The 27,710-nt window shown below is 34.0% G+C and overlaps 3 protein-coding genes across 6 annotated transcripts; 2 read left to right on the forward strand and 1 right to left on the reverse strand.

Moving 5' to 3' along the window:
• Window positions 1-8,966: 8,966 nt before the first annotated feature.
• On the forward strand, window positions 8,967-10,963 carry LOC113781093 (serine carboxypeptidase-like 40). Its single transcript, XM_027326942.1, has 8 exons — window positions 8,967-9,153; window positions 9,254-9,361; window positions 9,453-9,724; window positions 9,812-10,054; window positions 10,158-10,276; window positions 10,380-10,475; window positions 10,591-10,696; window positions 10,820-10,963. The coding sequence occupies exons 2-8, from the start codon at window positions 9,286-9,288 to the stop codon at window positions 10,961-10,963; spliced, it is 1,056 nt and encodes a 351-aa protein (XP_027182743.1). The 5' UTR covers window positions 8,967-9,153; window positions 9,254-9,285.
• A 2,456-nt stretch (window positions 10,964-13,419) lies between these two features.
• LOC113780214 lies at window positions 13,420-18,261 on the reverse strand. The gene is made up of 7 exons (XM_027326031.1): window positions 18,094-18,261; window positions 17,550-17,687; window positions 17,037-17,173; window positions 16,824-16,926; window positions 15,478-15,700; window positions 13,892-13,951; window positions 13,420-13,782 (listed from the first exon to the last, which is right to left on the reverse strand). The coding sequence occupies exons 3-7, from the start codon at window positions 17,136-17,138 to the stop codon at window positions 13,776-13,778; spliced, it is 495 nt and encodes a 164-aa protein (XP_027181832.1). The 5' UTR covers window positions 17,139-17,173; window positions 17,550-17,687; window positions 18,094-18,261; the 3' UTR covers window positions 13,420-13,775.
• A 2,064-nt stretch (window positions 18,262-20,325) lies between these two features.
• On the forward strand, window positions 20,326-26,441 carry LOC113764639 (EKC/KEOPS complex subunit TP53RK). 4 transcript variants are annotated; one of them, XM_027308623.1, is made up of 9 exons: window positions 20,326-20,449; window positions 20,640-20,706; window positions 21,951-22,051; window positions 23,167-23,280; window positions 23,363-23,641; window positions 23,788-23,901; window positions 24,584-24,656; window positions 24,781-24,846; window positions 26,057-26,441. In XM_027308623.1, exons 3-8 carry the CDS (start codon window positions 21,989-21,991, stop codon window positions 24,816-24,818), a joined length of 681 nt encoding a protein of 226 aa, XP_027164424.1. In that variant the 5' UTR covers window positions 20,326-20,449; window positions 20,640-20,706; window positions 21,951-21,988; the 3' UTR covers window positions 24,819-24,846; window positions 26,057-26,441. The 4 variants fall into 4 exon arrangements, with proteins under 4 accessions (XP_027164424.1, XP_027164419.1, XP_027164411.1 ...); XM_027308618.1 differs by lacking the exon at window positions 20,640-20,706 and adding an exon at window positions 21,380-21,483; XM_027308610.1 differs by lacking the exon at window positions 20,640-20,706.
• Window positions 26,442-27,710: the final 1,269 nt, after the last annotated feature.

The raw sequence follows: 27,710 nt of genomic DNA on the forward strand, positions 1-27,710 counted from the left end.
TTTTTGAAAATCAATATCTTTGTTAATATATAAAAGAGTAGAGGAAATTATATTTTGAAGAAGGAAACGTTAATACAAAGTTAAAGAAGGAAGCTATATGTTAAAGGAAGTTAATAAATAAAATCGATAAATTAATATATTTTTGTCAATAAAGTCCGATAACAATTGCAGTAGCGAAAGATGGACAGGAAACAAAAGGACAAAATTGACCACAAAATTACAAAGAAACCAGGACAAGGGTACAATCCAAAGAAGGGAACAAAAGCAAAAATAAGCAAAAGGGCACCAGCAGCCAAAGGGGCTGCACGGAAGCTGGGAAAGGACAAAACAGGACGAAATGAGGCGCGAAATCACCGCGAAACCGGTACAATCAACTGTAGAGATACATCATTTGTCATCTCCATTAGAGGTGTCAAAATGGATGACTTAGATGGGTTTGGACGGGTTAAAATAGATAATGGATATAAGTAAATCAATTCATTTATACCTATTTAATTATATGTGTATAAATGAGTAAGTCAAAAAAAGAGTTGGGTAACCCAATTACCCATGTATTCTAACCTTTGACAAACTCATCTAAATTTATTTTGTAAGCCAAATTTTCAATTTATACCACCCTTTGCAGTTTGCCCCCATCATTAATTTTAAATATTTACTTATAATGTCCAATAAGTCTAATTACAAATTTTTTTCCCATCCATCTGCTATGTTGCAGAATTACATATTATTTAATAATTGAACAATAAGAATATAAAAAATTGGACTAAATAATATGAAAGTTATCATAAAACTTAATCCAAAGACTTTGAACCCCTAGCATTTTTTTTCGTGCATAAATTTAAAATTTCATTTTGAAAAAGTAGGAAAGAAGGCTAAAACTTATCATAAATTGGTAATGCTGAAAAATGAGCAAATTAACAAATTACGAGAAAATAAAATGATAAGATAAAACCAACAAATAATAATAAATAAATAAAACAAAAGTAGTTAATATCATGACAAAATGAAGAATCTGAGAACAAAAATTAAGCAGGATATCATGACAAAATGACTATAGTCTCTTTTATTAAGAGAATAATTGAGTCAAGAAAAGAAAAGCACAAATTAAGTATTGAAGTCTTGGGAACAAAAGAGAGTCTATGGCTATGATTCCTGAGTAGCAGTGGATGTGATTATCAAGACAATTTTAAATAGGTTAATTGGATTTAGTGACTTATCCAATTATATCAATGTATTAAATAGGTATTATCGGGTAATTCATTTATACCCATACCCACCTATTCATGGGCGGATATGAGTAAATTTAACTAAATGAGTTTGTATAATCTCGATGCAACTATCTTTCCACTTATTGAAAAGATGCCAAATTATGCATAGAACCATTTATTATTACACAATAAAGTTATAAACCGGGCGGAGCAATCAATTTTTTCCCTTGCTCTTTTCACGGGAAGCTTCACGCTCCAAAATCACAACTAAGCTGTCGTCTATCTGATGCATGCGCAGATTAAAATGGAAAACTATAGGCCAAAAGACTCCCCTTTTGTCAGATGGTTAATCTAACTGTTTCTTAAGAACTGTTTACGTAATGAACTGATGTCTACTGGTTTAACTACACATCATTGTATCTGTTTGTTTGCCCCTGAAAACGAGAAAAACATCCTATGCCTCTAACCACATGTTTCCTGAGATTTGCCAACGTCTTTCTCTCTTTTTTTTTTAAAAAAAAAATATTTTCGGTTATGTATTTTCTAGATAAAAATAATTTGAGATACTTTCATCCAATCCAGCCAGAAAATAAATAAATAGAAAAAGTGCTTAACTATCACTCTCCACAACAACGGTTTTCACATATTTCTGCTTAGAGAATCGCGACTATTTATGTAAATTTGAGGCTTTAAGGATTAATTGTTACACTTGATGAAAAATTTATATTCATGTCAAATTGTGTATTGGAAGTTGACAAGGTAGAAAAAATGGTTCAACTTTTAATATAGCCAAAGGTTTGGCTAAATTCAAATTAAACATATCTGAGCCATTAATTGCACTACGTAATTTTATCTTGCCCATGTTCATTGATGCAGAAATCAGATAAAACTTGCTCCGGTATCAATTATAATAACCAAGACAGTGGGCTGTTCCACAATTTTATTTTTTTTTTATGTATGGGATTTTCTCTGAAACCAACTTTGTACCCAAGATAATAGGCTGATCCACCCTTTTTTTGTTTTTTTGGTTTTGTAGCGTAAACCATAGACCCAAAACATTTCAACTTTGAACAAAGTTTCTCTTTTTTTTTTTTTTTTTTTGAAGTGTAAGTGGAAGGTTTCTAACTTAGGATATTTAACACCTTATTTCATATCATCAAATCCATCCCTTCCCCCAACCAAATCAATAAATCTTAGTGGCTACACAACAATTATAGATTTGATTTCTAACTTAGCAGTAGATTATAACGAATAATAAACTAGTAGACCTCCTAGTGATTAAATATAGGTTGAACAATCATAAAGATATGTACAAAAGAACATTCGATACTCAAAATATAGGTTGAAGAATGAAAACAAATTTGGTCTCACAATTAATTTTATTGAACCAAAACCTTGATTATCCTTCAACTAGATAAGAAAAAGCCTAGCCGCCCTCCCTAAAGAAAAATGCAGTCAAAGTAGAAAATAGACATCGAGAAGAGATAGAGAAAATTGAGCTATAGAGAGATCAATTATTCTTGTTGATCTTCCTATTCTGCCCGAATGATAAGATGCCAACAGCCTCTTGGTCTGTTGGTAATGGGTTCAACCCTTACCTCCCACCAAACTTGCCACTTAAATGTGGCTGTTACCTTTGGGTGGTTTCTTTCGACAAAAAAATACTTCTTCCCAAAAGTTGGATTGCAATGGCCTCTTTTGATTGGCCAATGTTTAACCATTTGATAAGATTTTCCAAATTCAACCATATTTCCTTGATAATTGCTTCAAATATATCTCCAAACATATCTCTAATAACTTCCACCACAATATTCTTGATTTTCCTCCACATCTTTTCAATTCAAACCTCCAACTTGTTTTCCTGAAAACCATAGAAAATACACTCATAATTTGACGAATCCATAATAAAAGTTAAGAAAATCATAACATAAATATATGCAAATAATAATCAAAACTTTATAGTAATTATTTTTTATCTTTAGATAATTTTGACAGTTATAAATGCTCTTTTGAATTATTTTTAGTTTCAGTTGCAATCTTATTTTCTATATTTTATCAAATAGGTCTTATCACTTTAATTATAAGCCAAGAACGCTTTGGTTAAGAGGTTAAGGTTGAGGAATGAAAATTCAAAAATTAAAGATCCTAGGTTCAAATCTGCCTACCCTCTCCCCAAATATTAAATCCTACCCCTAACACATTAAAATAAATAAAAAATAATTTATTATAAACAACAATTTTGATTTTAAGTTTAAAAATATCTTAAGATACATTTTTATAGATATTTAATTAATATATACGTATGACATCGTCCGATTCTTCAATTCCAACCCAACCCGCCAAGCCTATTGAGTCTCAATTCTTGAGTTCCGTCGTGTCATTGACTAATCCAAGTTTCAAAACACTGATTATTAGTAATTCATTGCCCAAGATATAATCTATTAATCAATATTTGCATGCTTTTCAATCATGAGAAAGGGAGATTTACAACAAGAAGGAAGGCGTGTAATTCGGAAGAGAACAAAATATTGAAAAAAAATTGTAGAAACTATCAGCGCTGAACAATGGTATTTAGTATTGATTGCAAAATACTTCTTAAAACTTTTTTGGGGTTGGCAAAGTGCCCTTGATTTATCAATTTCAGCACTATACGCCATAGATTCTACTATTAGCGCTGAAAAACTATAAGTTTTTCATGATGTATGTGAACTCGCTGATAGGGGATTTTGACACCCTTGATAGAGTGTGTACTAGAAAAAAGAAAAAAAGTACTCAATATGTACACACATATCAATTGAAAAGAAGGGCTTGTTTGGTGAGCAAGGTTTTTATCAAAATTTTCTTCTACAAATTCTTTAACAATTTAACTATAGTAAGATCAAAAAATTTCTCAAATTTTTTTAAAATACACACCTTAAAATACCGAAAAACACACAAAAAAATTTCCTTCTTTTTTCTTCTTCTTCCTCATCCTGCCACAATGCTGCACCTCCGCCACCGGCTAGTGCTGGTCAACGAGTCCTTTTTTTCTTTTTTTTTTCTCTCTCTTTCTTCTCCTCTCTCCCTTCACCTCCTCTCTCTCTCCCTCTCCTCTCCCCTTCTCCTCCTACCCTTCCTCTCTCCCTTCCCCTTCCCCTTCCCCTTCCCCTTCTCCCCCGTGACTAGATGCGTGATCCGATTAGGGCAGAGAAAGGGGGAGCCAGAGGAGGAGGAGGAGGAGAGGGAAAGAGGTGAGGATTAACTCTAGTTTAAATAACATTCCGTCTAAATTGGTAGAATCAGTAACTTTATTATTTTTCAAAAGATTCGTAGTTGAAAGATAAGAATTGAAATCATATCCAATAATAAATAATCTAGAAAAGAAATAAAATTTCCAGAAAAGTATGGAACATAAAAGGTATTTTCAATATCTAATTGAAAATCAATCTTTAAAATAAGTCCATAGATCCCCACGCCTTCAACAATTGAACACATCCAGTTTTCAGAATAGATGCTTTGTTCACTTTCAAACGGCTTCCTTAGGTTCAGAAAGCACTGTTTGGTTTTGAACATGTGAATTGTAGCAATCAATCCACCAAGTATTATAAAAAATTTAGCGATGTCAAATTCATAACACACAAAGGTGAGATTAGCTTTATTTTCAAGTCACTTCTTGTATTTGAGGCAATTTTTTTTCCAGTGCCCTTTCTTTTTGCAAAAATAGCATTTGTCTTTATTGCCATCTCATTTTATAGGAACACTCTTCCTTTCTTTGCTTTTCCTTTACCGTAAGTCACAAGATGAACACTTGTCTCATTTTTCAATCTCTCCTCCTCTTGAACACACATGGTCAAGAATTCATTAATTGACCATTTTTCTTTATGTGTGTTATAAGAGATCTTAAACGGAGCATATTCCGATGGGAGAGAGTTGAGAATGAAATGCACAAGGAATAACTCAAAAATCTCAACTTTAAGAGACTTCAATTTAGCAACAACGTCCCTCATTTCCATAATGTGCTCGCAAACACTCTTGCTTTTATCAAGTGTCATGGTTGCAAATTTCTTTATAAGGGTGCTAGCCAAACCTTGTCAAACTTATAAATTGTTCATCAATTGCCTTCATGTTAGTTTTGACTCGACCACAATCAGGGATTGAACCCTTAATGCTTTGACTGATATGCTTTCGTTCTCACCGCTCATAAGTAACCTTTTCATTTGACGATCTAGGATTTATGGGAATGGGTGGTTCATTCTCACGAAACATCAAATCAAGATCTATGCACCCCAAAGTCAGAAGAATCTTGTTGTTCCATTCAGTCTAGTTTTTGTCAAATAGCATTAGAATATGAGATGAATCATTAAAAAGAGTAGTAGTAGAAAAAATTGCAATATCCAAGAATAAACATATATTGTTGCTATGAATTTAACCAATATTAACTCAAATAATGAATTCAAATCTTCATGTGGTAGAGGCTACCAGATATGCATTGAATTTACTTTCTTTATAATAAAACTAGTAAATTAAAACTATAAAAATAGAAATTTTTCATACCTGTGAGTCTAGGAAAATCTCTTAACAAAATGTTAAATTTACCATCTTATTTCAATTAATCTTATTAAAACTATCACTTTCCTGTGGGCTAAGTGACAAATTTTAACAAATTAATTATTTACTTAATTAGACGTTATTCATTTAATCACTTAACATTTATGTGATTAAAATTCTAAATATCAAGTATATAAGATGTTGTGGCCACTTTTAAATACAAGATGCAAATATCTTTGTGATAATATCTAAATAATTTATAATTGACAAAAATTAAAAGTTGAAAGATGTTACAATTTATAATTTTAAATAATTAGACAAAAGTGCAGCAAACAAACAAACTACTGATGACAATTATTAATCACAATTTCAAGAGGCATGGAGTTGCTTAAATGGAACTCATATAAACATGAAGTGCCCCAAAAGCAAATTGCAACCTTTATGATATTTTAGTATATATGATGCAAAGTTAAAGAGCATAAGTATATTAAATTCATACAAGACATATATAGTTATGTTGTCATATACAAGTATGACCAAGCGAATGTTACATAATGATTTTGTTGATCAGATGTCATAGTAACTATACATGTATACACTCAATCATATAAATCATACCACGGTGTCTTGATGAATTCTCAATTCAACCAAAAAGTGAGATGTAAATAACTACATATTGGATGGCCAAAGTCCAATTATATGTTTCTGAGATTGTTATAGTACATTGATAACAATAATAATGATATATATCGATACATATAACATCCACAACTAAGAATATGTGAGTCCAAGAAATATTCAAATCATTAGCAAGTCATACTAGATTAAACAAACCCGAATAAATTGCATGGCCAAATAAATCATCACCAAAATGATACATATATATGGGATTAGCCATTAATTCTCAATCATTGAAATAATAGAAACATAGATCTCATGCCACATTAGACTTGATTTATCTAATATTCTATGAATCTATGCAACTTTTATCAGATTGTCAGTAAATCATGAAATTATATGTTAAACAACAGATAGCTAAAAGTAGAGATGGCAACGGGGCGGGGTTGGGGCGGGGGACCCCTCCCCCACCCCCGCCCCGTTGCCTATTAATTCCCCGACCCCCGCTCCGTCCCCGCCCCCGCCCCCCCCCCCCCCCCGCTTCCCCCGCGGGGTTAATAAAATTGTCCTCGCAGGGTTAATAAAATTTTATTATAGTTAAATTTTAATAAATAATCAAGTACTAAAATATCAACACATCATCAAGTCATTATTCATTGTAATTTTACAATTGAAACTCATAAAAACAATCAAACAAAAGTTATTTGAATACAATCCAACATAATGAAATAAATACAACTAAAATAGTCAAGTTTTCACTTTTGGTACAAATACAAATTATACAATCACTAATTCATTATTGTGTTTGTGCTTTTTTTTTGAGAAAAAAGTGTTATTCTATTAAGTGTAATTTGAAATTTAGTATAAATGTAGTAGTAAATTTAGTATAACTAATTAATAAATTCTATTGGTAGACATGTCTAATTATTCATATAATTGATAATACCAATTATATTACATACATTAATATACATTATATAATACATCTAACTAATAATATCATTATCATAAGTTTATAACTAATTAAATTACATATTATATATATATATTTTTTTTTACGGGTGGCGGGGCGGGGAATGGGGCGGGGGAGTATACCCCCGCCCCGAGAGCCCCCCGCGGGGCGGTTGCCCGCGGGCACCTGCCCCCATTGCCATCCCTAGCTAAAAGGTGACTCTGATACCACATCCACATGTTAAACAAATAAGTACAAACAATTTGTACTAAATAGTGAAAATTTAAATAATTTATCTCCAACCATTGTTGTCAAGTAGAACTTAACCTTCTTACTTTCTTCTTCTCTATACTAACAAAGAAAATGTGCAGAAGAAGAGATAAGTAAAAGAGAAATATAGAATAAGGATCTTCTAACTTATACCTAACTAGAGAGTGTAGAGTTAATAGAGTACCAATGACTATTTATAGGCTAAACTAAGGACCCTTACTATCAAAATCTCTATGGTTTCCTTCCATCAAGAAAATCTTATCATAATTCATAACTCAAAATAATATTTTCTAACTAATTAATTTATTTGGTTGCTCAACTGATTGAATAAGATATCAATTAGTAGAAAACATCAATCAATCATTATTAAATAAGAGATACTAATTAATTATTGACAAAATGTTAATTAATTAATCAGAATATTAACCACTTTAAAATCAATCATATGGATCATAATTACTTCTACAAGAGGCTAGTCTTACAAAAAATTTTCTCTTTATTCCTTAAACAAAAGTTATGCCAGGGACTAATGAGAAGCCAAGTTTTGTATGTAAGCTTACTTTTAAAAAAAAATTTGTTCTTCTATTTTCAAGAAGAGAAAATAGCAAAAATAGTCACAAAACTGTTTGAAATTTTCTGTTTTGGTTATTAATTATTTTTATATGGCCAGAGTGATCATTTTAGTAGTAAAACAATGTATTTTTTTTTGGTCAAACAAAAAGTTTAAGGACTGAAATAGAGAATAAATAGTTAGTAACAATTTCTGGCGTTCAATAAATGAAAAACCATCTTTTGTTCTACTATTCCAAAAAATAAAAAAAATAATAATAAAGCCAAAATTCGTCTGCCTTCAAATTCGTCTGGGATTTATTGAGCTCCAAATTCGTGTGGGATAGATCGATTCATCGTAATTGTCTGCCTAGTTGACACCTTCAATGTCATGATCTTCTTTTTTAGTAATCTCTTTTGTAGATGTCAATAACCTTTCTTGGGTCGACATATTTAAAATCAAATAAAGTTACACTAATGGAATGAGACAGTTTTTTTGCGATGAAAACAAACCTTGGAAATGCCACATGATTGTGAATGTGACAAGAACAAGAAGAAAGAAGGACGATAAATTCGACATTTCTTCTTCAGAGCTACCTATAAAACACAAACATTAATTGCATTGGTGAAAAATATCAGGATTCTAATTTTACACCTAAAGGATGAAAGGTGCATTAGTGTTACCTCTTCTCATTTTTGTATGCCTAGTGGCATCTGTGCAATGTTTTGCAGGAAAAAAGCATGACCCTCTTTTGAAGCACCTCAAGGCTCGAAGAAGCTCGAAAAGATCAGTGAATTATGTGACTGAGGAATTGGGAAATGAGTATTCGCCAGTTTATGTTGGCCCTCAAGAAGGGTTGAAGGAAGCTGACAGGATCACAACATTGCCAGGACAGCCAAATGCAGTAAATTTTGATCAGTATTCAGGGTATGTCACAGTTGATCCTAAAGCTGGTCGAGCTCTCTTTTACTATTTTGCCGAATCCCAAAACTCTTCGGCCAAGCCTCTGGTTTTGTGGCTAAATGGAGGTACGTATTTCTATTTGAAATTTTGTGATTAGCATTCTGTAGAGAGGCTATTGTTTGAAGAGTAGTAGTTAAGGTGACAAAAGTCTGTAACCGAAAACAGGACCTGGATGCTCCTCAATTGGAGCTGGAGCAATGACTGAATTGGGACCTTTCCGAGTTAATAAAGATGGGAGCACCCTCTGGCTTAATCCATATGCCTGGAACACTGGTAAAAATTTGATCAATTAATTGGAGTAATCGTCATCAAAATTTTGATGAATTCACAATTAACTCTACCAGTTTCGTGTTGTCCAATGTAGTGGCAAACGTACTCTTCTTGGAATCTCCAGCTGGTGTTGGATTTTCTTACTCCAACACATCCTCAGATTACATTACCGGAGATACAAAAACTGCAGCAGATTCCTATACATTTCTAGTCAACTGGCTGGAAAGGTTCCCTGAGTACAAAACCAGAGACTTCTTGATAACTGGAGAAAGCTATGCTGGTCATTACGTGCCTCAGCTTGCTCAACTGATTCTCCATAACAATGAGATAACGAACCAAACTGTCATTAACTTGAAAGGAATTGCTGTAAGTTTTTTCTTTCTTGAACTTTCAACAGTTTGACGGGCTTCTTTTCACACCGAATGGTGGTTAAATATCGTCCATGATTTTCAGATTGGGAATCCATACGTTGATATTGAAACACAAGGCAGTGGGACTTATGATTATTACTGGACCCATGCTCTGATATCTGATGAAATTCATCAGGGTATATTTTCCAATTGCAATTTTTCTTCAGGAAATACATCAGATGCTTGTCAGACATACGAGGACCAAGCAGATTCAGCTATAGGCAATATTGATTATTACAATATCTATGCTCCCTTGTGTTCTTCTTCTTCAAATACTCCTACTACGGTAAGATTTCGTTATCGATTGTAAAATCCATTGACTTGGTTTTCCATATCCCTGATGGACAAATCAACTCTGACATGGTTTTCTTACCCCTTTGATTAAGTAGATATCAGAGTTCGATCCTTGCTCGGATCATTATGTATACACTTATCTAAATACTCCTCAAGTGCAAAAGTCACTTCATGCTAACACCACTGTCATCCCAGGACCATGGGATCCCTGCAAGTAAGCATTGCATTATTCAAAATCTGATAGACGCATAATTTTTACATTACACTTCCTATGTGACTTAACTAATTGCCTTCTTGTAATCTGCATGTTCAAACAGTGACTACATACACCTTAATTGGGATGACGAACCAGATACAGTTTTACCTACCATCAAGGAATTGACTGAGAGTGGCATTAGCGTTTGGATCTATAGGTACTAATATCACAAGTTTGTGCAAAAGCAAAATTACGAAGTGTATGAATTTTTTTATGCATCTGCCTTGTGTTAGTGATTTGTGAATTGAGGCTTAGAACCTTTTGACTTGCAGTGGAGACACAGACAGTGTATGTTCTGTAACAACAACTAAGTTTGCCTTAAACAAACTCGGATTATCGGTGAAAACTCCTTGGTATGCTTGGTACACCCAAGGCGAGGTAAGAAAAAATCAAGATTTAAGACCATACTTAAGATTTGTTTAATTGGATCAATTCCTGCTGAAAACCGGAATTGGATTTAGATAATTATGAATGGTTTTAACTTCATTTCTGTCCTCTCAGGTTGGTGGTTATGCAGTGGAATATGAAAACCTGACCTTTGTGACAGTGAGGGGAGCTGGACATTTTGTTCCTAGCTATCAGCCTTCTCGTGCACTCACTTTATTCTCATCCTTCTTGGCCGGAAAGCTTCCACCTTCCAACTAGAACTCTACCAGAATCCGGTGCATGAATTGGCAAAGCTTCTGCTTCCACCTCAAAATTTTTCATGTTACACCGATCGGTTGTGTCTTTTTCGTTCAATCCGGATTTGTTAATCCTCGATTATCATTTCCATCTGTAACTGTTGAAGTCAATAATCATTATGATGGAAAAGTTTGCTTCTTGACCTAATAAATATGTTGAGAAAGGTTTTATGCTATGTTTTAACCATGGAATCTTTGTTTGATACAATTTATTTTTTTTTACATTTCCTCTACAATTATTGAAGCAAATGATCAATGTCGCAAAGAAATTTTCTTTCAAATTTTATTCTCACCCTACATGACTATGTTAAGAAAAGTTATTTGATGAATCTAATTGCCTTCTGGCATATACTTCAAATGGTACGTTCATCCAAGAAGGCATACTATTTCTGTAACAACGTATGTTAACTACTTCCAAAGAAAAACTCGAGAAATTACTCGTAATTTCTAAAAACCAAACAAGTTTATCGATTTTTACTCAAAATTAGGAATCAAAGAAACAAGGGAAATCATCAACCTATCGCGCTTTCCACAGTTTAGCTCAGCCATGAGAATGCCCAAGAGAAAAGATTTGTGCCTCAAAGATGCAAGGTTCTTCATTAACCTATCCTCCACTAGCTGCATATATCTGGAGTTTCATGCACTCTAACAACATCAAGTTTCCAAGTTTTTCAAAGAACTGCATTTCAAATTACGCCAAGCTCTATTAAGTTGTCTTGTGGCTGTTAATTGGTTAAGGCATCGCCCTTTTTCTCTTGGAGATAGAACTGATGAAAACAGACACAAGATCCAAAACACAGTTAACTGCTTAGTACATTTTCTAAACTTATGAATTGGTGGAACTTGGAAACCAAAATTGATCCAAAACAGGCAATTAATTGGATTTCTACAAGAACTGTTGATGAATATGCTTATGGTGTTAATGATTGGACTCCGATGGAATACAAGGTGTGACAGCAACATGGAATTTAAAGCATTTAACTCGTAATTATTATATATTCATAGAGATACGACAAATTTAACAAATAATATTTAGGGTTAAATGCGATATACCCCTAAAGCTTCTTTTGGTTAAAATGCTTGGCTTATGCAGTGTGTAGGAGTGTAGAGGACTTTCCAATCACCAAGTGCTTAATGTTATCCATCAAACATGAGGATGAATATAGGCAATGCAACCAAGAAGACAACATATATTCGAGAAAATAATATGACACCTTTTATGTAATATCAATAATTACAATTAGACATTTTTTATTTGTTCATTGCATTTTAGTATGTAATACAATTTAAAAATTCAAAATCCATGAATGCCTCTTTTATTTGTTCATTTGCATTTTAGTAAAGACTTTCGTTTTTCAGTAATGAATTTTCATTGTGGCATGGGGTTTATCTATGATTCTTTTTACATCTTTTTGTGGCAACAGAATGTGGCCACCTTGATGCATTATCCTATTCGAACAGCTTCAAGTCAAACGATAAAGATCCTTCTTTTGTATAACATGGACATAAACCTCCAGGACAATGTATGGCTAATGTTCCCTACTTATGGCTCTTGCTATGTTTTATTCAGTTTTTATAAATTTGGATTGATATTGCTATCTTTCCTTTCAGGATTCAGTCTCGCAGAACAGATGTGGTGACTGGTGAGGCTGTTATTGATCAGGGGAGCTGACAAGACCTTAAGCAACAAGGCATGACCAAGTTGTTAGAATCTTGAAGGTACACTTTTATCTGTTTTGTTATGTTTTCTGGTCCAACTTGATTGGTTTTTTTTTTTTATGTGGATTTTCATAGACGTATCATCCACCTGAATGGTGATCTTTATTTAGGTCTAATTGATGAGACAATGCTTATTTCTTTCTTAATGATTGTGCTGGTTTTGTCCCCCACTGACCAATTGACGTACATAAACAATTTGCAGTTGTATGAATAAATAAAGTGACACATGCTCTCACTGACCTGACCAGAATGTTGCCACTAGATTGATAACCATCCCATTCGCTCCAGCCCCTTTTAGGTGTTCTTGGAACAATTTTACCTTATCATCTGTAAGAGGTCTACTTTAATGACATGGAAATCATGAATGTCATTGACCTGAAGGGTTGTTTTTCCTTTACAGGACTTGGTTATTGTTTGTGTGTGAATTATGTAAGTTGCTTATGTCTTTTGTATGAGGCAAAATTTTACTAATTTACCATTGCAGGATGGTTTAACTCTTCTTGACCTTTGCCTGTATTATGGACTAGAAATGAGTTCTCAATCTATCAGCTTCCCCACGATTTCGAGCTTCAAAGTTAAGGTTCCATTTTGGATTGCATTTTTCTTCAAAACTTGTTAGTGTAGAGCACATTGATGGAAGGGGTATGAGTGCTAAAATGATTATTGGAATGTACGTTACAAGAATTTTTTGCGAAAATTTTTCCACAAGTTCTTGCACGTAGGATTTCTTTTGTGCATTTATCCCACAGCTGCTCCAATTGGGATGAAGACATCAGTTGGATTCATTCTGTAATTATTATGTTGTAAATCTATAAAAACCAACACTTTTGCCTTGAAATTTCATCCATTCTTTCATTTTTCAAATCTCATGCCTTTCTTTAGTAATAGACAGGGGGTGGGGAGGCGGATTCGGCGAGCACTTTTGGACAATTCACACTTTACTGTGGGTATGCCGTACTATAAACATCATTTTACTTGAAAGAGGCCACATGAACAAGTTCAAATCTACTTTGATGATCCTTTCTTTGCAGCTCTATGCCTTTTGTGGGAGTCCTCTAAGACCTGTACAAGTGAAACACCTGTTAGTTTAAGATGGTCTTCGCGAATTTAGAGAGAGGGAGAGAGAGAGAGAGTGTGTGTGTGTGTGTGTGTGAAACAAGTTTAGTCCTACTCTGGCAGCCATTTCTTTGCAAGTCTACGCCTTTTTGTGGGCAACTCATCCTCGCAAGACCTGTACAAGTGAAAAACCAGTTGGCTTAATATAGGCTTCAGAATTTGAAGAGAGAGAGAAAGAGTGTGTGTGAGTGCGTGTGTGTGTGTGTGTGTGTGTGTGTGTGTTTGTGTATCTATATAACAAATAAGAATTTGGTGTATGTATTTTTGTATTTATAACAAATAAGAATTTGAAAAGGAAACGACAAAGTTATGCTTGAAAACAGGTACGAAAACTATATATTAACATACTTTGGACTTGAGCATATGAAATGTAAGACCTATTACAGGAAATATATAGATATGTATAACAAATAAGAATTTGAAAGGCAAACATCAAAGTTTGAGAACAGGTAACAAAAAAGTATCCCAGCATACTTGGACTTAGCATATTAAATGTAAGACCTGCTACGGGAATATATAGACAAGTAAATGATTTGAGCTAGCATCAACTGATGTCAATGGTAGAGAAGATTTGTAGTCCAACTCAAATCACAAAATTTTAGCTAGAATTGATCAGAGATTGGAAAGCAGGACTAGGCAAACATGTACATCGAAGAGAGAGGACAGATATGCTTGCAATTAGTTGCAGTGATTTGGCGGTAAAAATAGGTTACTATGTATATCAGCAACAGTTAGAATTTCTGGTTCCAGTGTAGCTCAATCTTCCAAGTCTTTCTTTCATGAAGGAAATATTCTATTTTTGAAGAGTTCATCAGCACCAAAATGAAACTTTTCCTGGTCCAATGTTTTTGACTAACCAGGAAATGTTCACTCTACAAATAAATGAGGAAGGATCCTCAATTACCTTAACTCAGAACTCATGGAGCAAACAAAAGAAATAAAATACATAATGAGTAAGGGTTCTTCAGCAAGTAATCACATCATCCACAAACTGCAATTCAGGAAGCAAATAAGAGCCAAAGCAAGGAAAACATTCTAAGATGGCTCCAAGCATCATGCTGAGAACTGTTAACAAGGACTGATCTTAACCAACAAGGTAATGCATTATATTTTATCCCTTAATTGAAAACCAAAGTCAATTCAAAACCAGTAAAAGGTGACAGAAAAATTAATCCATTCAAGCAGGGGAAATATTGAGCTTACCTAAACTAAAGAAAAATTATCATTATTTGTCAATAATGATAACACAAAGAAGTCATAAAGGTTTCACCAGCTTGGAGTAATATGATGTTTAACAGAAGCCTACTTCAATAGCAAACATGATCATCATTTACTCAGCAAGTGCGACCAAAAATTTTAGCATGATGATTTCTTTTTGCCAATTGGCTAATGTTTGTGTGAATACATCATTAAACCCACAGGTCTCATTTGATGATAGAATAAAAGTCACCCCTGAATTTTCTCACATGCAATAGCTGTTTTGCAGATAAACTTTTACTAAAACAAGTTGTTCATAATTTTTTGTCAGCTGCACCCAAAGAAACATGTCCAATTGCATAATTGTTCAGAAGTGGGGTAAACTCAGAAGCTACAGGCATGTGATTAAAAAACAAGCAGAAACACTATTCATCTTGCCCTTACTTGTCTGCTGCTCTGCTACTCCTATCTTTTTCCTGAGTTGGTACTTCACTTTTTTTAGGGCAAATGTATTCCTCCAATTCATCTATGCTCATTGAGGAGAAACTGTCACTGACATGAAGCCTGGATAAATTGCATTCATCTAAAAGCTTTGAACCTTCTGCAGGGTCTGGGCCGGCTGATAAATCCTCAAGTTGTTCTTTAAGATGCTCCATCATTGTAAAACCTACACAATTGCTCTTGTCCAATCATCATTTAGCTTAATACAAATAAAAGTCATCAAATCTATATTCAGGTTAAACAAAGAAATGAACCCAGGTCTCATTGACTTAACATTTGGGGACGTGGACCCTTATGCTCAAATGTCAGGCTTTAAAAACATGCAGGAGAACAAGCTTTAAGGTCATGCACATTGAAGTAACAAACAAACACGTATCCAATCCTAACAACATAATTAAGGATTACGTAGTATAATGTTACAGTATGAAGCAAATAGAGTCAATACATACCATGGCATATAATTAAAAGAAAACAGCTCTATAATTTTACAAACTAAGTATTTCTTAAATTTGGGGGGAAAATGCCATCTAGGAGTTTGATACTGACTTGTGATATACAGATTCGAAGAAGATAAAGTATGTACTCCATATATTGACTCATTTCATGCTTTTATTAACAAAAGTAATTACTCAATTTAAAGTTCTCAAGTTACCTAATTTCTTGTGCTACCAAAAAGTGTTGCATTTAAGCAGTACTAAGGGCATAGAAGACTTTCCAAACTTCAATTTCTTAAGATTATCCAACAGCCTAAAAGGATGGTTATGGCCAATGCAACCAAATAGACAACTTACATTCAAGTCGATACTACTGATATCCTTTAGAAGAATAACTAATGTACATGGTACAAGTTCACCTTGCATTTACAGGTAAATTATGTTAGTTATGACCAAGAACTGAAGAAAAACTGTATTGATGATGGTGAAAGAAAGTCAATCGTCAATTCTCTAAGGTTATCCAACAGTCTATGAGGATAATTATGGGCAATGGAACCATACACAACATAAATTCAAGACAACAACATCCATATGCTTTAGAAAGACTATAATGCACTGTTTACAACTTCAACCTTGCATTTACAAGTAAATTATATTAGTTACGATTAAAAGAATGAAGATAAACTTCAGGAATGATGTTTGAAAGCAGGTGCATGGACCTCCTTAGTACATATAGGCTCTTTTACAAGGTTTAAATATAATACAAAAGAAATCATGCTCATTTCATAAATCCAAAGAAGCGTAAAGGTAACAAAAGCAGATGCATATTTCAAGGAAATGACAAGCAAGACATACTAAGGTGTCGGAGCTTTTTCAAGTCAAACTCCTTGGCCAAAGATGGATGGCCAATTACTTTTGCTCGCCGCATAGCCAGCATTTTTAAGGCAATCAACATATCCTACCAAACGAAAATCCGTCGTTACAAATAATGAACATTGAACCATAAAGAAAAGGATTGCAATGGTGCTGATTCAATTAGTTAGTGTACGGGGGGAAAGAAGAACTTACAAGTTCTGATTCCGATAAAGAACAAAGCCAACGGACATCTTCAATGTCATTATTCCCCAGCATATCACTAGTGCAAGTATCAACCTCTTTTCTTTTCCCCATAGAAAAAAGACAGTGATGCAGCAAAACTCAAGTATCTGCCAAGGTTTTGTACAAGTATCTTAAAGTTTAGGATTAAAAATCACATGAAAAAAAAAACTCCTTTCTGATATATTAAGTGAAATCATGCACGACTACACAGGCACTATTATTTGCTTCAAATTCTTCACTAATTTCAGAAAATGTTCAATTCTGAAGTGGCCCTTCAAGAGGAAACAGCAGGAAACAAGCATCTTCTTCTTTCTTTCTTTTTTCCCTTCTTTAGCATTTTTTGCAAGTTGGAAATTCCAGATTAACGGGAAAAAAATCCCAACTTTAGCCAATTGATACTCAAAAAATCACAAATTTCATAAGAATCCTCAGTGGCCCCACAGGTCATAACAAGAGAGGAAGTTTTTGGCTCTGGAGACTTACTGGTAGCGGCGGAGGCGATGTTTCTAGACTCAACTGCTGTCCAAAAGAAGCTTCAGAAGCAATGGGGCTAAGGTTTTTTGACGTCAGAGTAGGTTTGCCGGGTTTTTCCACTGCCTTTGCACCGAGAACTGGTACTACCTGTGCATCAAACAAATAGAAAAACAACCCAAAAAACACAATAAAAATTATATTCAACTTTAAAAAAACCCACAAAAAATTCAAAAAACAACTCAAAAAATTCAAAAAACAACCCAAAAAACACATTATACCCAACTTCAGTTTCCAATCTTCGGTAACTGTTACTAAATAATACCCAAATTTATTTGAGGACCGGTGGTATCAAACTAAATGATAAAAGTAATACCGGAAGATAGAAGCCAAAGCTATTCAAACTCAAAAAAAGACAAACCCATAATAGAAAGTTAGAAATAAACTGGAAGGCAGTGCAAATTTTCCTTCTGATCAATTCGTCAGACCCAAAAAAAAAACCCAACAACCTTAGACAAAACTAAATTCCCCGAATTGCTGGAAATTCATGACAAACCTGTTTAATTAGAAGTTGTTGCTATTTCATCTGCTGTCATGTGGGCTTTGTTCTTGATTTAAGCAGTTTTTTTCCCCTCTTTTGCTCTTATATGAATTTGATGTTAAGCGTAAAGTGATTTTTGGAGGGAGGTGGAGGAGTCGGGCGACGGGGTTTCCAACTTTTCATGGGGGATTGTGGTGGTAGAGTGGGGCAAATACTTGTGTACGTCTGGTCTACTCTTGACAAGTAGACCGAACGGTGAACGCTCGCCACGTCATCAATGAGAATCAAAAGTCTTCAGACGCTAGAGTTTTGTTCCTGCACCTTAGTTAAGCATGATTTTCTATTTGTCTTCCCCACCCACCTTAACCTTTGGCTTTGCCAGATTTCGATCTCTCAATAGGCAATTCTTCTCCTCCTTTATTTTTTTTATATGTATTCTTTGCCTAATACTAGTACCAGTACAAAGTATGGCCTTTGTGGTCTAAAATATTATGACCAGTACAAAATCGTTTTCATTTCGAATTGGTCTAACCGAATTCATCTATTAAAAAATATTTTATGAAATTCGGTCATAATTTAACACGTTACTTATGTTCTAATCATTTTGTGGTTTAATTGGCATTTATTTGATTACTTATATCTAGAATCCTTAGTCTATGATTTAAGGAACACATAAAAAGTGATTAATTTAAACTAGAATAAACCTTAGATTGTGCAATGATTAGTGATAATTTATAAATTTATAATTTACAATGATTAATAATAAGTAATATTAGTTAGTAGTTACAATGAATTTATAATTTACAATGATTAATAATAAGTAATATTAGTTATAAACTTACAAATTACAATGATTAGTGATAAGTTATATTAGTTACAATAATTTATTTCAAATCAAAATAAAACTTATTTACTTACATATGTTATTGTGAAAGTCAATACACTAATACATTGATTTGCAATTCACATGCATTCACTTATACTGCTTAGTTGTCTTGTCTATACTCAAAGCCTTAAGATTAGTAAATAGATAATATGAATTTTTATGTTAAATATGTAATGTAAATTTAGAGCACACTAATACTTGCAAGTTACAAATTACGCATTCAAATATTCAGTAATTCAAACATGAATGATGTATCAAATTATCAATATCTAAATTCTAATTACTAATTATGTTTATTGTTTAATATTTAGTATTATACATATATGTATTAATTATTATCTAATTCTAGTCATGTTACTCATGTATAAAATAATAAGTATTATAGTTATCTTATATTGTTATGTATTACTGTATATTTGTATTATTATAGTCATATAACAATTAACAAATACTAAAATAATACATTGTACATTATTATATATTATTATTATTATAAGTACATGATATGATGATAATACCATATAATAATTATTATTAATAGCATTTACCTATATAATATAATAATATATTAGTAGTATATAATAATACTAAATAGCATTTATCTATATATTATATAATTTTATATACCAATTTGGTATTTGAATGCTGTAATGCGGTACCCAATTTCAATTACCGAATTTGAATGCGAAATCGGTTATTACTAAATTCATAATCTAATTACCTATTTCATACCATATTAGAATTCGGTGAGTTCGATATGTACTAAATTTGTACCAAATTACCAAATACCCGATTTTAAATTACCGAATTGAATTTGAATTCGGTATGAACCGAATTTGCTCACCCCTAATTCAAAGCCACTAATTGGTCGCATGCATGCACAATAATCATGTAGTTAAAGAGTAAAAACTAATTATTGTACTCACAACCAATTAATGCCTTTTAAGTACAGATTATGATCGCCAACATGTTATATCTCAAACATTTGATATTAATACTATATTTTTTATTTAAAGAGTGAGATAGAAAACCTAAAAAAAAATAAAAAACTTGCATGGAATATTTTGGTTAAAAGAAAAAAACTAATTGAGGGTTCAATTAAAGTGGTAGCTAGAGATTCAATGGCTGGAGAGTATTGGGGGTTGAATTCAACGCAAAGAACAATCCTCGATCCTCGGCTGAATTCTGAGTTGCTTAGTTGAAAATTTTGAGGGCATTGCGTGGGAGATTTTCAGTCTGACGTGGCAAGTTCTACACGGCTTGGTCTTGGAGTGGGAACATACACCAGGCCTACATAAGTTATTTATTTATTTCTTTCTTTATTTACTTTTTGCCCGTTCAAAAACCTGTCCCATTTTTTCTCTTATTTCTCAGGCTTCCCGTTCCCTCACACTAGGAGTAGATATAACCGCCACCGCCGCCGCCTCCTCCTCCTCTATCCCGGGAAGTCTACCGAGCCAAAAAAAGGTCCAAATTTCTTCTGAGGTACTAAGTTTCTGATGAAATTTGTGAATGTTACTTGTAATTGGTTGAAGTTGTGGTTTTTTGGGTTAAAGCTAGGATTTTTTTTTTTTGGGTTCTGTTCATTTTTTGTCGAATTTTCAACTTGAAAATAGGAAAGATAGAAAATGGAAGAAATGAAGCTTAACTCCTCCTGCGTTGTTCCCTTTTTAAGGCCATGTCAGAGTTGAACGAGTTCAAAAGGTATTGAATTTAACTGCTGATGATGAAAACAAATTAAGGTACCTGGTAAAGATAGTGTAAAAATTCACCTAAGATGTCAGAAAGGAGAAAATAATTCTTTTTCCTTTTTAATTTGTGTGATTTTAGTTGGCAATTTTATGTCCAGAAGCTGATAAAGTAAAAGATTCATGACCCTGTCTTCAAGAGAATAGAAGCCAAACATCAAAAACAGCTTAGTATATGCTTATTTAGTTGAGGGTCCTCATGAAAAATAACTTAAAATGGGATATTGCAGTTGAATGAATTTTTTATGTGATTGTAATGAATAGAAGAGAAGTCAGGTGAAGTTGTCCCTGACTGGATATGGGAAATTGCTCTATCCTTTTGCCGTTATAGTTAACATCTAGAGATATCCCTATTTGAGTCGCCAAGTTTATCACAGTAAAAGTTGCATTGAACCTGTCTACCAGCAAGCAGTTTGGATATCTCAGTGACTTAAAGATAAAAAAGATTCGGTAACTTATAATATGAGCACATTTGGAAGATTTTGCTTTATATTTCTTGGGAATTGTAATTTGCTTATGGTAATTCAGAAGCTTTCAGTTTTTTTCTTTTCTTTTTTTGTTCCTCTGTATTTTGCAATGAAATTGGGGATATTCTATGTTGTCTTCCAGTAATTAATAAGTGAGCGAAGACAAAAGCTCAAAACTTGTATGGTAATGTGAGTTGCAGATGAAGAAGGCTAGCCCGAAACAAAGAGGATGCTGATACAGTATAAACATGAGCCTACAATCTGTGACTTTCAGCTAAAACCTTGGCTACAACCTAAAACTTAAGTATGTATGCAAGTTGTCCTATGAAGATGGAGTTTTTGTACCTGCATTATTGGTTATCTTGTGATGATAGTGGTTGTTTACTTATGTATTAGTTGCCCAGATTGATGGCATTTACATATTGTCAATATTATTGATATTTCTAGTGATCATAATGAGGTCGTATTTAAGCTATATCCTAGAGTCCCAGCCCCCTATAAATATCTAAACTTGGCTGGATAGATCTTTTAGAGCTAATGGAAATTCTATTGCAATTCTTTTGATATTCATTAGTGGACATTTATCTTTTTATTACCTTCAGGAAATAATTTTACTTTTTTACTGGTTGAAATGGGTTCACTCTTTAACACAATCAGTTTTCTATTATGTTTTTTGTAAGTAAATATCAGTTGCAGTTTTCAATAGTTGTTGCTGCTTTTTCTAATTTAAAACTTTTCACTTATGTTGTAACTCCCTCATTTTCACTGCAGATATAAGATAAACCTTTTATCTAGTGGCATCCATCCTAATGGAGACTGATGCGGATGCAAAACAAAGCTCTTTGGTTTTGATCAAGCAAGGTGCAGAGGCTGTAAGTAAAAAAAAAAATATTTTTCCACTTTTTATTCTATTTGATAAAAAAATAAGCGACCACCAAGATTGGCATCCTGAACATTGTATTCCTCCTCGATAACCTACTTGTCTTCTTTCATCTAACGACAAAAAAAGGAAAAAAAAAAAAGAGCTTATAGTTTAGTCATTCCATGAACCTGATGGTAAGTAGTTTATTTTGAAGTTTCTGTATCAGTTGTCTTGCATCTTGTCTTCACTGCCACAACTACATTAGCAAAGATCATATATCTTTTGCTTGGTCTTGTTGGCTCAAGTCTTCATCTACTTAATGACTTCTCTTTTCTGTCATCAGATAGAGCAGATTGGTTTTATTCTTGGGTACATAGTTATTGGTATTTGAGTGCCTATTGTTGTCTATATATGGTGCTGATGCATTTGAAACTTTGTTTGGTTCACAGGATAATGAAATTTAGGTATTATGCATTAACACTCTTGTACTGTGCAACGGAAATTAAATAAAAACAAGTGTACCTGCTATATTCAAATTTGGATTGCTGTGTTAATTTTTGGTTTTAATTGGGAGTTAAACTGCAATTACTTGTGTGCAGTTTAGGTATAGAATAAAGTGAGATACTTTTCTGGGGTGTCTGTGAAATGAAGTCAGATCTGTTACAGACTGTACAGTCAGGTCCTTGTGGTTTCAGTAACCAACCCCTTTGGTTACTGTAAAAGATGTAAAAATAGAATGAGTGCAGGCTTTGCAAAAATAGACCGTAAAAAAAGATGTAAAAGATGTAAAAATAGCTGTTACGAAGTAATTATTGGTGGGTCAAAGATGGCAAATAATAAAACAATCACCTCACATTGCTTGCTTCTTCTTCTGCCCTCCCCCGTACCCTAAAAACTCCTTGCCTCCCCCTTTCGTCCCAGGTTTCCGGAGACAGGATGAATCCCTCTCTTTTCCTTCCAACCTTCCCTCCATTTAGCCCACCCTGAAAGTTACTCTTATTTACAATCTTCTTCTCCTTCCGCCTGAGGTTCCTCCTGCTGCTTGTCATGTAGTAGCCCTGATCTACATGTCTCTACCTTATTCCTTCCTTTATCATTCTTCTAATGTTGCACTTCCTACTGCAGAGGGTATTTGAATCAACATTTGTGGGTAGGAGGTCTATTATAAAAGAACGCTTTTCGAAGAAATATAGGCATCCATCCCTGGACTCAAAACTCACTCTCAAACGCTTAAATGCGGTGAGTATAGCTAGATGGAACTGCTCTCTTCTGCTCTGGTGAATCATATGGCTGTTTTGCTTAACTCTAGTAACTGATACAGGAGGCTAGGTGCATGACAAAAGCAAGACGACTTGGGGTTTCTACACCAGTGCTTTATGCTGTGGACCCCATGCTGCATTCCCTAACTTTTGAATATGTTGAAGGTCCCTCAGTCAAAGAGATATTTCTTGACTTTGGAGAGCAAGGTATTATTGAAGAAAGGATGGATGATATTGCAAAACAGATTGGTGATGCAATTGGAAAACTGCATGATGGTGGCCTCATACATGGTGATTTGACAACATCTAACATGTTAGTTCAAAGTGGCACCAATCAGCTCGTAAGTGGTATCCTGTCTAGTGTTTTTCTGGCACTTTTGCAGACTTTTGATGATATATTTGCCAAAGCATGTTTATTCATCTTCCTTTTTGTATATAAATGTTGTAATATTCTTTTAATTTTTTTTAATATTATTTTCTCTGCCAGGTACTAATTGACTTTGGTCTAAGCTTTACGTCAACTCTTCCAGAAGATAAAGCAGTTGATCTATATGTACTTGAACGAGCATTACTCTCCATGCATTCTTCTTGTGGAAATGTAGTAAGTAATATTCTTGTCTTATTAGTAAACAATATATTTTGGTTAGGATAATTTGATATTTAGCCTCATTATCAAATGCGAAAGCAGACCTTTTTTTCTTGGGAGTTTGGTATGCATGTCATTATTATATGCTTATTTTTGTAAAATAGATAAAGTAACAACAGTTGAAATCTTGTTTGAGTGCTTCAAGAGAGTAACCTTTTCAGTACTTTGATTTCTGTAGAGTATTTATAGTGCTCAATTGTGTGTTGACCTTTTTATTGTTTCCCTAGGCTTTGCATGAAGCATCAGCTTATGGTCAAACTTACTGTACTGAAAGTTTAGCATTTCCATTATCATATCAGCTATTTGCAATATACGGTGCTTGTACGCGCGCACTCTCCAAAATTTAGTAGTTTTCATTAGCAACCTCTTGTTTGGGTCGATGTGTTCTTTATTCTGGATATTGTATAGGTAGAACATTTGTTGAAGGAAACTTTTACCATACAATGAGTGGTTTACCTGTAAATGGCTCTAGAATTATATTAGCATTTTCATACTCATGTCTGCATAATATGGTTGTACTGCATAAGTTGGTTTTTATCATAATTCTTTTGAAATTGTTTAGGTATCTATTGTTGAACTTAGAGTGAAATCCATGTAAAGTTGAAATTAATCAATTTGCGTTGTACACATTGCACAGATGGATCGAATTCTTGCTGCATATAAGAAGTCCTCAAAGCAGTGGTCTTCAACCCTTAATAAGCTAGCCCAAGGTGCAGAGCTCCACTTTGATAATTGATCCTATATTTTTCTTCCCTTTTTTTGAAGAAAATACTGTAGCAGGTTTTTATTCTAATTTTGCTTGATGTCCTTTTGCTGATTTGTAACTTGTTTCAGTACGACAAAGGGGGAGGAAGCGGACAATCGTTGGTTAAGCTGCTGCAGCTCTCTGTTTACATTAAGGTAAGAATACAAAGATTGCGAGCTTATATCTGATGCTAACAAGAGGAAACTATGTTGTCTGACCACAGATTTAGCACTGAAGAATTTGTTAGTAGTTAATACTAGTTTTTATGCAGTTTTCATCACATTGTTACATGCTTCTTCTCTTTTAGAAGGACAGACAGCTTCTTCTCCCTTGCTTCCCAACAACTTCGAATTCTTCATGGCTTTCCCGCGCTGGCAGCCTGCACACCTTTCTGTCTACTTCCACTCTCACATATATGATCATGTAACACTCTCTAAACCGACTTATTTCCCAGGACCCACCTTTAAAGACCATCTGCCCATTTTGAGCAATACCCCTTTAATGACCCTAGGCATCGACACTCCAAAGGACCTTAGACGTGACTCCATATTGCAATCCCTTTAAGTCTTCACATTATTGTTTGATTTGCTTCATTTCTTGGATTAGGAGTTTTTTAAGAAAAGAAAAAGAAAACATCTCAGATCTCCCTCCCTCCCTCCCTCCCTCCCTCCCTCCCTCCTCTCCCTCTCTCTCTCTCTCTCTCTCTCTCTCTCTCTCACAGAGCTCCCTTCCTGTAATTGCAGTATAACTATGAAGATTTTTCTGTTTTCTCACATCAAAAGAGTCTGAACAGTTCATTTGGGTAAATTGTTAAGATCTTACTTTGAGTCTATTAGATGTCAAGCAAGCGTTAGCATTTTTGGATTCTTTTTTTGTGAAAATATAAACTAAACATAAAAGGACATAGAATATCATTTCTTATATAATACCCATTCTTGAGTTTCAGCAGAACTACTGTTGCTGCTAATAAGATGGGATATTTAAGCTATAGCAGAATTGTTAATGCTTTTTCTTTTATAATTCCCATTCTTCTCTTTTGATTTTCTTTTTAGTTACTCAGTTGTTTGAAGCTTAAATGTTTGCTTTCCCTTTTCTGGACATTGAATCTCAGCTAAGGCCTAAGGACCTCTTTCCCTAGCACTCAGCAGAATCAAAGGTTCCAAAGGCCTTTTTCTTATATTCTGTCACATATGGAATGATCTGTTTGGATCATTTTAAGATACAACGCCATAGCAATATTATGTTAATGTTAGACACTATTCTTGGTTTAGAATTTTAAAGTCAGATTTCTGATAGATTGCCTTTGGTCTCCTCTCTCCCAATTGTAGTGTTCTCGGGATAGTCACAAGTGCGTTGTATATGCAGGTAAACAGCTTTAAAGATGGAAGGACTTTGGTTGATCATAATGTGCAGGAGGAGTTATGCTTTGCTTCACCCACGTCTGTGATTGTTTTGAAGATACTGCTAATATTTTAAGTTCTTCAAATTGTTGACGCGAACTGATAGCTTAAATTGTTCTTTGTGCCATGAGAAAATATAGCAGTAGTATTCGCACTTAGCTGTATATCGGAAGGAGTAGGCACCATTAAAAGGGATGCTGGGGTCTTCGGTTTCTATTTATGAAGAATGTGATCAGATGAGTGTAATCTAATTTGGTTTCCTTCTTGTTTTCTGGTGGATGACTCTGTTTTTTCTTCTAATGTATGGAACAGTTTGCTTAAAAGTGCCAATGGCTGGATATTTTTCACTTGTGTCAGTGTTCTGAACCAAGTTGAGGTGCAATCTCCAGTCTTCACAAAATTTGTTTCGCTTAGACTTCTATAGCTCTACTTTTACTACTGGAGGAGCTATCTTTGTGACTAAAAGTGAGATCTACGCTTGATCAGAGGGAATTGTGAAACCAAGATCATTTGTTCTTCAAAACGTTAAAGAAAAGCAATTACAATTGAACTTCTGTATATTTTCTTTTTTAATTTATTGTGCATTTGTCTTGCTAAAATTCGATTCCATTAGTTCAAGCTTTACTGCTCATGAAATACAAAGTCACATGTTTTTACAAAGGATAATTACGGTATGCTAATAATGCAACTCTTCCCATTCCTGTCAAGTATTCTTCTTTGGCTGATCCTTTCTGTTATTGATTTGGTACTCTGGGTTGCAAACGGTCCCATAACTCTCTACTAAAGTTCAAGTTGCTGAAAAATATACATATGGTCATCGCTAAACCTCACTTGTCTTAACAAAGCTGCATTCTGAGCCTGCGACAAAGATCATTCGGCATGTTAATACTAGGAACCTAAGTTTTTTTTTTTTGAAATCTTATTCTGTTACGAGGGGTCTTGGGATGGTAGGGAGACGGGACGCCTCCTATTCGGACTAATAAGATAAGAGTAATGAAATTGACACTTTTAAGTAGGGAGACGGGGTAGCTCGGACGGTGCGCTCTCCCTCTTTAGGATATGGCCACTTACCTGGCAACTAGGGTTCGAGTCTCATGGCTTACGTCTTCGGTGTGGAGTGGGGCCTCCTCTTCCGGAGCACAGGGGGATTAGTCGGGCCCCGTAAGGATATCAATTGGCTCAATTATGAGCTTGAGTTAAACCTACTTGTCTAAAGACTAGGATAGGTACATTACATTTCACTTTTATTGCTACTAATTGCTTTCAAACTCAAACTTACTTAATCAAATACTAAATTTTGATACCTAATGATCAACTATTGTTGCCTTCCCTTGATAGGGTTTTGATGTACCTTGAATTTAAGGACCACAAACACCAATTAGTTCAATCGGTAACAAATGAATACTTTTTCACTAAAAATATTGATTCAATTGTAAGAAATGAACATTTTTTTTTCACAAAAAGTCGTGTATTCTAGTTTAACTTCGATGTTAGTATCATATGGGTAATCTATATCTATATATGTATTAGAGGGCAAGTTTTTGATAAGGAGATTTCAAAAACATCAAAAATTCGAATCCTACTGCAATTTTGCATTTTTTTTAATTTAGTAATCTTTA

The sequence above is a fragment of the Coffea eugenioides genome, chromosome 1, assembly GCF_003713205.1.
Source record: "Coffea eugenioides isolate CCC68of chromosome 1, Ceug_1.0, whole genome shotgun sequence".
NCBI classification, from domain to species: domain Eukaryota; kingdom Viridiplantae; phylum Streptophyta; class Magnoliopsida; order Gentianales; family Rubiaceae; genus Coffea; species Coffea eugenioides.

Excerpts from the sequence above, each read along its gene's own strand:
- LOC113780214 (XM_027326031.1), bottom strand. The coding sequence starts at position 17,138 with ATGGGGAAAAGAAAAGAGGTTGATACTTGCACTAGTGATATGCTGGGG. Across the intron at positions 15,701-16,823 it reads GAAAAAGCTCCGACACCTTA|GTTTTACAATGATGGAGCAT; the intron begins GTATGTCTTGCT and ends GCAATTGTGTAG. Across the intron at positions 13,952-15,477 it reads AGTAGCAGAGCAGCAGACAA|GTCTTGCGAGGATGAGTTGC; the intron begins GTAAGGGCAAGA and ends TCACTTGTACAG.
- LOC113781093 (XM_027326942.1), top strand. The coding sequence starts at position 9,286 with ATGACTGAATTGGGACCTTTCCGAGTTAATAAAGATGGGAGCACCCTC. Across the intron at positions 9,725-9,811 it reads TTAACTTGAAAGGAATTGCT|ATTGGGAATCCATACGTTGA; the intron begins GTAAGTTTTTTC and ends CATGATTTTCAG. Across the intron at positions 10,055-10,157 it reads CTTCAAATACTCCTACTACG|ATATCAGAGTTCGATCCTTG; the intron begins GTAAGATTTCGT and ends TTGATTAAGTAG.
- LOC113764639 (XM_027308623.1), top strand. The coding sequence starts at position 21,989 with ATGGAGACTGATGCGGATGCAAAACAAAGCTCTTTGGTTTTGATCAAG. Across the intron at positions 23,281-23,362 it reads CTCTCAAACGCTTAAATGCG|GAGGCTAGGTGCATGACAAA; the intron begins GTGAGTATAGCT and ends TAACTGATACAG. Across the intron at positions 23,642-23,787 it reads AAAGTGGCACCAATCAGCTC|GTACTAATTGACTTTGGTCT; the intron begins GTAAGTGGTATC and ends TTTCTCTGCCAG.